This window comes from Aulonocara stuartgranti (assembly GCF_965226115.1).
Source record: "Aulonocara stuartgranti genome assembly, chromosome: 7".
Classification (NCBI taxonomy): Eukaryota; Metazoa; Chordata; class Actinopteri; order Cichliformes; family Cichlidae; genus Aulonocara; species Aulonocara stuartgranti.
Window position 1 is genome coordinate 48,107,816 of NC_138945.1, and position 12,700 is coordinate 48,120,515.

The following is a 12,700-nucleotide window of genomic DNA, read 5'->3' on the forward strand; positions in this document are numbered from 1 at the left end:
CTTTGAATGTGTTCTCTTTGTTTAGCAGTTGTCTTGAAAAACGCTGTGTCACTTTCTGCTGACTGCAGCTCCTGCTTAGCATTTGCCACCTGTGCAGTTTTGCTGGTCTTTCTTCTGCATATTTGTATATGTTTGATCCCTTCAGGCTCTTACCTGGAAGATGATTGAAATAATTCCCAGTTCAGCATCCACTGCATGCTCAGCCTGGGCTCTGAGCCTAAAGTGCTGCATTATATAGATGGGTGAGCAAGCACTCTCTCTCTCTAACACATGCACACATACATCTAACACCACAGGTCCACAGCTCTCTGCAGAGTCGCTGTGGTGATTATAGTCACCGCACAGCTTTGATGCAATGCAGATAAATTAAATGCCTACACGATCAATAGCTCAAATAATTACAATAAAAATTGATTTCTGTGACAGTAGTAGTAGTTTGATGTGCTTTGTTATCATTTAAAATCCTAATAATGAACTAATCATGGTTAGCAGTAAGGTAAAAACTCTGAAATGATGTAAATTTTTACCAAAAGATCTCAACATATCATTTTTTTAGAATAGAATAGCCTTTATTGTCATTGTACAGACTACAACGAAATTGGAGTGCCACTCCCTTGGTGCAAGTTTCAATAATAAATATAAATGTAAAATATAAAAAGTACAAAAAAACCCAAAAACAATCGTAAGTACTCAAACAATAGTATGTACAATATATACAGGGATAGCAGCATTAATATAATCAATGTAATTAAAAATACTTAAGTAAATAGGTTAGGCAGGCAAATAAAGTCATCCAATTCAAGTAAGTGTCACTAAACCTCAAATAAGCCTTAACCTAAATTTATTTTTTTATCAACAAATCTGAAGCAATATTAAAGTGGTCCTGTTATTCTTTTCCTTTTTTGCTACACAGAGGGCTGTGAACCATATTCTTATATTGCTTCACATTATTTTTAATTTTAGACAAGGATAACCTGAGAAAATATAAAATGCAATTTTGAAATGATGACTTTATTCATTAAGGGTAAAACTATGCCATCTCAATCTGATTTAAGTCCAGACTTTAACTAGGCAACTCCAAAACCTTTTGGGGGGTTTTAGCGATTCGGAGGCAGACTTGCTGGTGTGTTTAAGATCATCGCCCTGCTGCAGAACCCAAGTGTGCTTCAGTTTCAGGGCATTAACTGAGAGTTGTAGATTGTACTTCATGATTTTCTGGTAAAGAGCAGAATTTATGTTTCCATCAATTATGGCAAGTGGTCCAGGTCCTGAAGCAGCAAAGCAGCCCCACATCATCACACTACCTGTTGGTCTCTTTTCATGAAATGCTGTGTTAGTTTTACACCAGATATAACGCGACTCAAACCATCCAAACTGTTCAACTTTTGTCTCGTCAGATCAAACCACCAACCTTCCGATTAGTAGATGACTTGCTCTACCACCTGAGCAATTCCAGTGAGCTCCTTAATGAGCCGACTGTGCGCTCTTGAAATAGTTTTCGTAGCCCACTCCTGGGAAGTTTCACCACTGTTCCAAGTTGCCTTTGGATAATGGCTGTCATTGTGGTTCACAGGAGTCCCAAAGCCTTAGAGATGGCCTTGTAATCCTTTCAGGACTGATAGATGCTAATGACTTGTTTCTCATCTGTTCGTGACACAATGTGTTGCTTTCTGAGATCTTTTAGCCTACTTCACTTTGTCACACAGGTTCTGTTTAAGTGATTTCTTGATTTAACAGGTCTGGCAATAATAAGCGCTGGGTGTGAAATTCAGTGCATTTAAAAAAAAAAAGATTTAATAAGGGGTAGCAATTACTTTTTTTTACTGCACTCACTGTATACTCTCAGTGTATACTGTCAGTAAGTGGACACTTAATTATTGTCCACTTACTGACAAATAATGAGGTCTTCCCATTGTGATTATGATGATTGGGATGAAGCTTTCCATGTCTGCTGGGGGCATGGAGCTAAAACAGCTAATTTCAAAGATGACGGACAGGCCCAGCGTGAGATAAATAACATTATTTTGAAATGTGAATCGTCCAAGGTTACTCTAGCAAAGTCCAAGAATAAAAATATGGAGTTGTTGTTAGTATAACAGACCCCCTTTAATGATCTAGGTGCGTTTGGCAGCTTTGAATGATAGCATCTATTGACCGGATAAAGAAAAAAATCCATAAACTGAAAACTACACACTAGGGCTGGGCCATATCATACCGTTCACGGTAATACCGGTATAATGTTGGGCAACGGCAAGAAAATGAAATATCGCGATAGGATATGGGTAAAACGCGCATGCGCAGTGCCTTTGTTTACATACGCACATGAAAAAGGCACGGCGGCGAAGGGCGAAAGCGGGTCGTTGAATGAAACGGATGAACCAGAATTGGTTTGTAAAAATGCTGCAACTTCAGTGGTGTAGAACTGGTTTTGTCCGTCAGATAGACAACAAAGCACAATTTTTGGTAGAGCATGCTAGTGGACCGTCGTTATTACCGTGTTTTTTGGAAAATACGGCACACTTAAAATCAATCCTTTGATTTTTCTGAAAATCGACAGAATCCTGTGTGCCTTATGTATGAATTCTGGTTGTGTTCACTGACCTCAAAACGATTTTATGTCGTACACGGCGCTCGAAAATCCGTCAAATGTTTTAGTACGACTTTGCTAAGCTACAAACCCGCACCGCTTGATGGATTGTCGGAGCATTATGGCTATATTAGGCAGGAGCCTCGCGGAGTGATACGTACGGTGCTTCAACATAATATTACCGTATTGTGTGTTTATAACCTCTTTTTAAGTTTTGTGGATATTATACATGGTTATGCTGAGGATATGTCGGGAAATTTCCACTGGAAATGCCTTTTGGTTAAACTGTCAGCAAGGAATTTGCATTTGCACTGTTACATTTTTATATAACTTTAATGCAAAAAACAGCTGCTTGTTTAAGTGAAAATGCATTGATGGGTTTTTTGCACTAATAAAGTTGTGGAGTTGTAAAGTATTTTGTCTAGTGTCAATTATATTGTCAGTTATATCGTTATCGCAAATTTTCAAATCTATATCGTGATAAATATTTTTGGTCTTATCGCCCTGCTCTACTACACACAGAATGCTCAGTGGTGAACAAATAAACAAAGAAGGTCCCACTTTGTCAGTCACTGCTAGCCTAAAATCCATCCAGAAACACACAGAAACCAAAAAAGATCTTCACTTGATTAAACTGAGCACATCTACAAAATATCACACAGGTCGATAAAACACTAATGATTTATTCTGTATTTTATATCTACTTGCATTCAGTTCAATTCTTGCTAAATGTTGACTTTAAAGACTGGAGCTACATCGTCACAATAATACAAAAATATACAAGATAATAAAAAAAGCTTCATTGTTTAGAATGTTATTCAGAATACGTTGCTGGTTTCTGTCAAGTCATCTCCAGGCTCATAAAGAGCCACATCACACTGACCTCTGACCTCGGAGGAGAAGTGGGCAGAGTGGCGAGTTATAAACAGCTGCAGCTGCTGATCAAGGTCGCAGCACTTGAGGTCGACGTCCCAGGATCGAATTCCTGCCAGGAAGAAAGACAAAGATTGTTCAAGGACAACGTGATGCAGTGAAGCACAGGCATTGGTGAAACTAAGCAAACTTTTCTGAGCCTTTCTTTTATCTGTGTACTTGAGGTAACCTTTTATCAGATGCTGCTGTCGTGTCTTGTCTTTCCTCAACTCGCTTTCTGAATTCTGTTTGGGTTTTGGGGAAGGTCAATGACCTGAAACCACTTCATATGTTCAAAATGTCCAGAAACTCAAAGCATCACGTGCTTTTCTCATTTCAGAAATACTAACCTTAAAAACCAGTGAAAGCACATTATATCCACAGCAGTATTACAGCCTGTGATGACTTTTAGTCAGCTAAAGGTTTCTGACATGACATCATGCACACATTGCTTGAAACTTGTCCACTATATTGGATGTAATACATTTTTATGAGAGTGTGAACAGGGTCTTATTCACTTTACCCTAAAAGTGAATAAAATGCCATTGTGTCACATGTCCAAAATGGCAGACGAGTTAATGTCACATGGCTAGTGGTCAGTTCTGTGTGGTAAAGGTAGATGTGGAAGCTAGCTGCTCAATATTGATGGGTCTAGCCTTGATTTTGGTTTTGGTGATTTTATGAAGGTCTTTTGAACAGTTTACACCCTGTTGTATGCTAATCTGCCTCATTTGTCTGGTGAACACTGTAAATTAGTTACACATAAGGTGAAAATAATTCAGAAATCCAATCCGTTCTTAGATTTCTTTAAAGCTCTGAGTGTTTGTAAAACCATCGGTGGGCTTATTAATTGTAATTGGAAGCCACAGGACTTTGCCTAGAGTTGGATATCTGACCAAACTGAGTAGAATAAGAAAAATCCCACGATCGCCAAGCTTTAGACGCCCTCTGAAAAGATGGGGTAACATAACAGAGAAATGAGCATCTCATCACACCTTTTCATTTAGGCTTTCATAGCTGACTAGCTATGACTGCCTACTTAAAATATGGTAAACTATCTTTAAAAGATTCTGAGAGTACAACAAGACAAATAATTGGTCTTCTTCTGTAACCCTTTCTAACTTTTGTTATGACATTTAAGAGTAAGCAGGAGTTCCTGTATTCTCTGGTCTTACAGGTCAAAAAATAAACTGTTCGGGCAGTTTTGTGTTTGTCAGCTATGTGTCTGACAAACACTCACCATTACCTGGCTAATCCCATTCCTACAGTATAGCTTGTGATAGTAGCAACATGTCAGGGGTAGGCTAATCTAAACTAAATCTATATTTAGAAAGAAAGAGAGAGAAAAAAATCCCATTACTCCAGCAATGCATGTGTAAGTCTTTCTTTGTAAGAGCACAAAAATCCAAAAGGGGCCACTTCCATGAGAAAAAACAAAACAAAACAGTATACTGAACATGTACATGTACTGCTTGTCCATTTTTTTCCCATATGGGCAGAGAGGTCCTTGAAGAAAACCTGCTGAGATTGATCCAGTTAAGTTCAAGACTGAATCTTATTGACTCTTCAGTCCTTTGAATTACAAGGCTCCAGTGCATCTGGCTACTAACCATGTGTTAGCTTGTTAATATGTGTAAATGGAGTGTTGATGGCTTATAACAAAAAAAGGCACGCTTCAACAGACAATAGATATCAAGAAGGTACTGAGCAGGTACTGCATTATTATCAGATAATTGGGGCAGCTCTCTCTCTCCCTCTCTCTCCCTCTCTCTCTCGCTCTCTCATCGTCAAACTTCAGAGGGAACTTATGTCAGATCTCATCCAGCAGGACGGAAACCAATGCACACGCCTCTCTCATCTCACCCACTTCTGGATTCCTTTACTCACAGCAAGAAATTAGATTTAAATTTTTTTCCAAATCCATACCCCTCTGCTTAAATGCCCTTAACAGAGTAGAAAATGTTCCATGACTACAGACTGCAGTCTGTGCACAGAGATGCTGTATCACTCTTACTGTTCTGTCTTTCTTTGCACTACCAGATGCATAAAAATGATAACCTTCTAGAGGCACAATATTACATTTTCATCACAATCCCCATGACAACATAACTGTTGGCATCGAGAGAAGACTAAAGGACAGGGCAAATTATGATAATAACAAAGGCCTTCTTATTTTTGATCGACCCATCATAGAGGATGACATCTGTCAGCAAGTTAATAGAGTCAACATTTCAAACACTGTAATTAGTCTCACACATTAATGGCTGTTTATAGGCAAGAAAGGATTCACCAGTTTCTGCATATGCTGGCGTGAGGAGTTCCAGTCGAGTACATTTTTAGGCGTTTCTAAAGAAACCTCCTTTGTGTCTGTGCAAAAAACAGATGTCTGGATATGACGCTGCAAAATACGTAGGCAAGGAATACGATCTCTGGTACTGGAAGCTTTCTGGGTTTGGCTTCAGTTTGTAGTTCACTTTTAGTTTGTATTTTACTGATCAGCCACGTTTGAACAGGTTTTTGGTTGCATGCAGGTAAAACTGTCAATGTGGAGAACAAAAGAGGAAAACGCTTTTGCAGGAATGCAGTCTCAGAACCATCTGCTGTAAACTGACCAATTTAGCTTTCTAATAGCCTATATTTAATATCTGAGCAGCTGGGGCTGAAAATTGCCTGTTAGGCCTCACCTTGCTGATTGAAGTCACTGAAGTGGGTGTCTCGATCGCGTTTGTGTTACTATTTTGTTTGTTTTAATGGAATTATCTGTCAAACAATAATAACACTGAAAATAATAAGAGAAGTTTGTGCTTCAGCACTGGAGAATGAAATTCTACAACATTATTATCTGTTGCTTAGCACTGACTTGTGTATCTGTGCACCGAAACCACTCAGTTTGCCAGCTAACGTCTCAGCACTCCACCCTCTCTTCCAGTGTGAAGAGTTGCTGCTTGTATATCACAATAGATTTGATATTTTTGGGTTTTGGTTTCCCCACATCTTTGTAACAATAAAATAAATCATTAATTTAAAAACCTTAAAAATATTTACTTATTTACATATCTATAAAAAGTAATTCGTTAACTGAATCCATTCACAAGTTCAAATAAGTCACCTAAACTAATGAGAAGCCTGGTTGGACTGACTTTATACATGCAGAAGAAAACCTCTGACTTCTGGTTGTCGGCATCTGCTCAAAGTGAGTCTCTCAGACAGTCCACGTTAATTTCAAATAAATTACTTATTTTTAAAAACGAACAATGCTCTTCATCACATGGATTGTAAGTTAATCGTACCTGTAGTTCCTAATCTTACTGTATGTAAGGTCTTCTTGTGAAACCTCTCCAAGTAAGGCATAGTTTTCATTCCCATGTTTAATGAGTGGCATTAAAATATCCTTAATGAGGCTAAAATTATGAATTAAACAGTTCAGCACACCGCAGGAAATGTGAAATATAAAATAAAGTCATTTGGTTTAGTCTTGTCAATGTGCAGAGTCAGTAGTGGGTTTATGAAAAATTCATGTTCATCTGAATAAGACCTTAAGCAGAGCACGGCCAGTAAAGCTGGCCAACAACCACCCTGTGTACTCTGGGAATGTCCCTATAATACAGTGTTTGGAGCTGCAGCAGGACAGGAGAATGGGAAGGTTGTTAAAGGCTAATAATAGCATAAAAACAACATATAGTTTTTGAATGAGTCATTTACTACACTATGTGTAGAATATTTCCTCTTTCCCCACTTTGAGATACGGAGAAAGGATTATAACTGCTTAATGCTGCAGACTGCCTACAGGTAGGCTTTATAGCAAAGTTTTTCAATAGTGTCTAAATGAATCAAATCCAAAATATGAACTTGCAGTTTTTTTCCAGCTCGCAGCACATTTGAAGAAGAAATTATAGAAATGAAAGGATTTAAACAGAAAAGTTGGGCACTGATTCTGATGTAATAATCATTAAGCTGAGCGAGTGGTCAGCTTGTGTTCAATAATAAATACAAGTTGTTTCATGAACTACTGAAAGCCTTAATACTTCAATATCACAGGATATATAATTTTTTTTAAAAGCCAGCCTCAGTGTTAACTTTCAAAGCACCCATGGGCAGACTGGGGGCCAATAACCATCACAATCATACCTAACTAAACACCCCCGCTAAACATTATATTAATAAATCTTGCAGTAAATGGCAGTAATGAGTCTGTACTAGTGTTGATTAAAAAAAAAAAGGCACTACACTTGTCATGACCCTCTGAAACAAACTGTAGATTAAGTATATAGGTGTATGCATTAGTCTATATGTATAACAGAATGTGCACGTAAGAAATGAGTTAGATCTAGGTGATTGTAAAGGCTTATATGACATTTACACTAAGTGGATTGTTTTATCTAAGCAATCTTTTCATTTTTAACATCAGAAGGAGCCAGATACCCTGTAATCTGTAAAAAGGTGAATTTGGTCAATAGCCTCAACCCCAACTGGTGGTGACAGATGGCCCCGCCCCTCCCTGAGCCTGGTTGTGTTGGAGGTTTCTTCCTGTTAAAAGGGAGTTTTTCTTTGCCACTCCTGCCAAGTGACCCCAACAATCAGACAACTCTTGTAGTTTTCTGATTGTCTGGGTTTTCTCTTTTTTATTGTAAGATCTTGTTTTGATGTGATGCTATATAAATAAAATTGAATTGATTAGTAAAATAATCCAGTGTGTCTGCTGCATTAATGGAGTTTTAGAAAAATGCTTTATCTATATCTATATCAATATAATCCTCGGGAAAAATGTTGCCCATCCTTGTTTTAAAGCGCAAATGTCACTTGCTACATGAGCACCATGTTTGCTGATAATATAAATCATAAATGACCAAAGTGCTCAGGGGAAAAAATGGCATAAATGTGACATTTGTCAGTAGTAGGGAGATGTAGATCTCAGTCATTCAGATTTCAGTCAACTGATTTCGCTGTCTTACCCCTCCCAATAATCCTAACTACAGTGGTTACTGTATATATAAAAACAAGTTTTTTTCCATCATGGCTGGCCAGCGTGTTTTCTCCAATAGTTTGGACCAGATCCATATCCCCTGAGATCCCTATCGGTGGAAGACTGTTTACCTCAGCCGCCAATGCTGCATGAGAAGCATTCCCATCTGTTCACATCATTCTGGAAAAGGCTGTAAAATTTTGTGAAAAGAGTCCAGGTATGGAGTCAAAGAACCTCACTTCTGACTGATGACAGCGATACTGAGGTGAGCTGTTAAGGATATCGAGAACTTTTCTGTCAGTAAGCGCAGCTGCTGTTAGCTGCTGTTAGCTGCTGTTAGCCAGTGTAAGTGAAAGTACCTTTGAAGAAAATGTAACTCATATGTTTGTGAGAATGTAATCAAACTCAGAGGGAAAATGTGATTTTTGAGGCAAATAAACCTAACATTAGTTGGTATATTGTTAGTTTATAACCTGCTGTTGTTGGTGTTTACTCAGCTCTTGTTTTGGCACCTGTCTGCAAATCTATCTCCCTTTGCATTTTTGCTTCTTTGATGAAGGGAACTCCTTTGATGATAAAACAGGTATGATGCTTCATATCTTAAATTCTGAAGGTGCAGACAGGAATTGAACTCTCCCTCCACATGGGAATTTCTACAAACTGCAAACCCACTCCTCTGTATTTTAAATGGGTTCAATGTAAGTTCATTGAAACACATCAATTTGTTGGAAGACATAATCATACACTACTCAATGTATGTTTGTCAGTGTATGTCCTTTTTCTATTAAATCACCATAAAAACATAAACCGGCTGTACCTTTAAGATGATCATCTGTTTATCTCATTATTTTCATTCGATCTTTTTTAGTTATTGTTAGTTTAAAAAAAACTGTTAAGGATGTAATCATTTTTCAGTTCCTAACTTTTATTTTTCTTTAGAAAGGTGCCAAGTGTACTATGCACTTGCAAAACTAACCTAATAAAATAAGAATATAAAAGAACCTGTCATTATTTTTAATTTTTCAGTGTTTTCACATCAAATTCATTATCAGAACCTGTCTGATGAGGTTTTCAAGTTAACTGCCTTCATAAAGATCAGCACTGCAATGCCAATTTCTCATTATATTCTGACCTTTTGTATAAGCATTAGCCTGTTGTTTCAAAAGACTTGGGGCACGTCATGTCAACCAAAGGATTAACCAAAATGTGGCCATTTAACCAGCAATGAAATGAACCATCAGCTTTAGCAAAATGAAGATTCTGGCCTTTTGCTTTGATGAAATTACAACACTGCAGTAAGGGTGACTTGTTGCAGGCCTACACGGGGACCCTGCAGCTGAGGTGTAATGTGAGTCGACAGCAGGTCTTTTACTTTGAGTCACGCTTAAAACACCGACCTGGGAAAATCGATGCAGTAATGAGATGAGTGGGTGTGACACTGAGCTTGTGATCACAAGAGGAGGTCAGACGGGACGCACAGGGGTTGATATGGCGTTGCAACGGGAACAGCTTAGATTGGCAACGGTGGCGCAGAAAATAGCTGACAAGCGTGCTCCTGAAACATCTTTCACACAACAAAGCATTTACTCTCTAAACTTCAGACAGCCCTCAGTGACAAGAACGACTGCAAGCTGCTGCAGTTCCACAGGAGAAGGAAGAGGAGGAGGGTTTCAACTCAGAGTAGCGCTGAGATATTCACCCGAGTAATGATGGCAAAATAATCAGTCCAGCAGGAAACTGAAAACTCTTCCCTCATTGTGTCTGGGAAACAGTTGTGTTCTTGTTGCTGGGCAAAGCCTACAAAGTTTGTGTGTTTACTGATTTGACTTGACATCACTGCAACAAAGAAGGAAAAAAACAAAAAAAACAAAAACACTATAGTGACACTCCAAGCACAAAAACACACTCGGATGCCTGAAAACACAAACTATTTTCTTTTCTTTTTAACTAAAGACTTCCTGTGCAGATTGTGATCTGCTGACATGCTGATTTATGTCTCTTTATCTGGTAAATGGTGAGTGTTTGTAGGTGTTTAGTGCAGTATTTGGAGCTCCAAGAGAGATTTTGGCCAAACTGCTGCACTATTAAATTCCATTCTGCCTCTTATGAGTCTGCAGTTTTTACAGCAACACTCTGTGGGTAAGGAAAATGCGTAGTGTCCCATGGTGCAATGCTGCAGTAACGGCTTCTGCCTATGGATACTATCCCATCATTGCGTCAAAACACGTCTCTCCTGTTGCTGTTCCATGTTTGCTGCACACTGAATCACGGAAGACACACGGGTAATAAAGCGGATGGACGTCCGTCACTCACCCCGCTCTATCTGCGCTCTGGCGGTGTCCAGCTGGTGCTCGGTGCCGATCTCCCCAATCACTAGCAGCATGTAGTAGCTGCCCCGGTTGAACGGCACCCCTCGCCGGCGTCTCCCCGCGCCTCTGCGGTGCCCTAATCGCCCCTCGCACCCCGGCAGCGGCGCGCTGAAGTCCTCGTCTTCCTCCACCACCGGGAGCGCACCTCGCACGGGGATCTCCATGGCAACAACCCCCGGAGCCGACGCCGGGGCTGACTCCATCGCCATGACAACTACCGGTGTGAACGAGGGGAAGAGCCTGGTAGGGTGGGGGCGGGAGTGGAGGATGAGGATGGAGGACGCTGAGAGGTGAGGAAGGGGAGGGAGGTGAAGACAGGTGATAGCAAACGGGCCAGAAATCCAAAAGAAATTTCCGCCTAAACTTTCAAAATAAGAGCGCTTTCGTGAAAGTGCTGTTTTATACATTTAGCAAGCCGGATCCAATCCGTTATTTTAGTTTTGTTACATTTGTGATGTTTTACTTATAAATCATATAAAAATATATTCAAGGTGCGATATGTGGGGGGGGGGGGGAGAAAACAAATCTGAGCTGCTGTCAGTGTAATGTTTATCAATTCTGCAAGTCTCAATTTAATTTTATTTATACAGCACCAAATCACAACAACAGTCGCCTCAAGGCGCTTTGTATTGTAAGGTAGACCCTACAATAATACACAAACTTGAACTATGAACTTGAACTAACGGCAGATGAAAAAGAGCAGATGATTCTCTGCTACAGAGTTACGGTGAAGGAAATAATAATTTGATGATTATGATGATTATGATTATTCTGAATTTTCTCACCCTCAAAGAAAGGAACAGTCTACAATGTTAGATTCATTTTAATAGAGGGAGACAAAGTATCAATCAAAAAATTCACATTAAATATAAGGTATTAACTGATTTGTGTGTCACTGAGTGAAATAAGTATTCCTTCCCCTACAATCCAACCAGAAGTCTGGCTCCCACAGATTGGGTGTGTGCCCATGTGATATACGGTTTACAATCAATTAATCACAGATATACTACACTAAATTGGTTTAAAATCTTGAAGCACCTGCAAGGTCCCACTGTTCAAGCAAGCAGCAGTACAGGTCCATCTTAAATCTACCAGTAAGTGCTAAATGATTCAGTGAAGGCTTGGGAGAAAGTGCTGTGGGGGGAGAAGAAGTATAAATTGAGTTATTTTGCATAAACTAGACCCGCAATGATTGGAGAAGACAAATGCTTAGTGTTGTAAAGGTTCACCTTTCAGCACATTCACTTCACTGGATGCACCTTGTTTCTTTTCCTCACCTTTGATTGGGTGTGGTGCTTTCCCTTAATTGCGCTCACCTGCCACTCGTTATATAAGGACTGCACTCACCTACAGCTCATGCTTTCTTCACTCCCACATGGGGCAGCAGCTGAGGTGAGTTTCTGTATTATTTTGAGTTACTTAAAATCTCACTATTTCCTTTCAGAGATAGCATTCCATGTGTGTCTTTCCATTGCTCATTATTCAATAAAATGAAAACCCTGCAAGTGATTGCTGACTGTTCATTCTCATCCTGACCGGATGAGCCCCTGATGGTAACAATCTCCAACCTCCTCTGAACCTTCCTCCAAAACACTTAGTATGACCAAAGCTTCGAGTTACCAAGAAACTTAAAGGATTTAAAGTGTCTAAAAATAGGAGTGAGCCAAAATCCCTCATGAGATGTGTGCAAACCTGGTGGACCAAACATCTCACTGCTGTGCTTGCCAAAAAGGATTTCACCACCAAGTCATATTTTCACTCAGTTACATGCAGTGTTGGTCAAGTTACTTGAAAAAGTAATCAGTAACTAATTACTGATTACTTCCCCCAAAAAGTAATCCTGCTACTCTGATTACTTATTTTCAAAAG

At 39.3% G+C, this 12,700-nt stretch overlaps 1 protein-coding gene across 1 annotated transcript; it reads right to left on the reverse strand.

Moving 5' to 3' along the window:
- Window positions 1–1,761: 1,761 nt before the first annotated feature.
- LOC309710940 (electromotor neuron-associated protein 1-like) lies at window positions 1,762–11,131 on the reverse strand. Its single transcript, XM_082540826.1, has 2 exons — window positions 10,776–11,131; window positions 1,762–3,572 (listed from the first exon to the last, which is right to left on the reverse strand). Exons 1-2 carry the CDS (start codon window positions 11,038–11,040, stop codon window positions 3,406–3,408), a joined length of 432 nt encoding a protein of 143 aa, XP_082396952.1. The 5' UTR covers window positions 11,041–11,131; the 3' UTR covers window positions 1,762–3,405.
- Window positions 11,132–12,700: the final 1,569 nt, after the last annotated feature.

Excerpts from the sequence above, each read along its gene's own strand:
- LOC309710940 (XM_082540826.1), bottom strand. The coding sequence starts at position 11,040 with ATGGCGATGGAGTCAGCCCCGGCGTCGGCTCCGGGGGTTGTTGCCATG. Across the intron at positions 3,573-10,775 it reads CAGAGCGCAGATAGAGCGGG|GAATTCGATCCTGGGACGTC; the intron begins GTGAGTGACGGA and ends TCTTCCTGGCAG.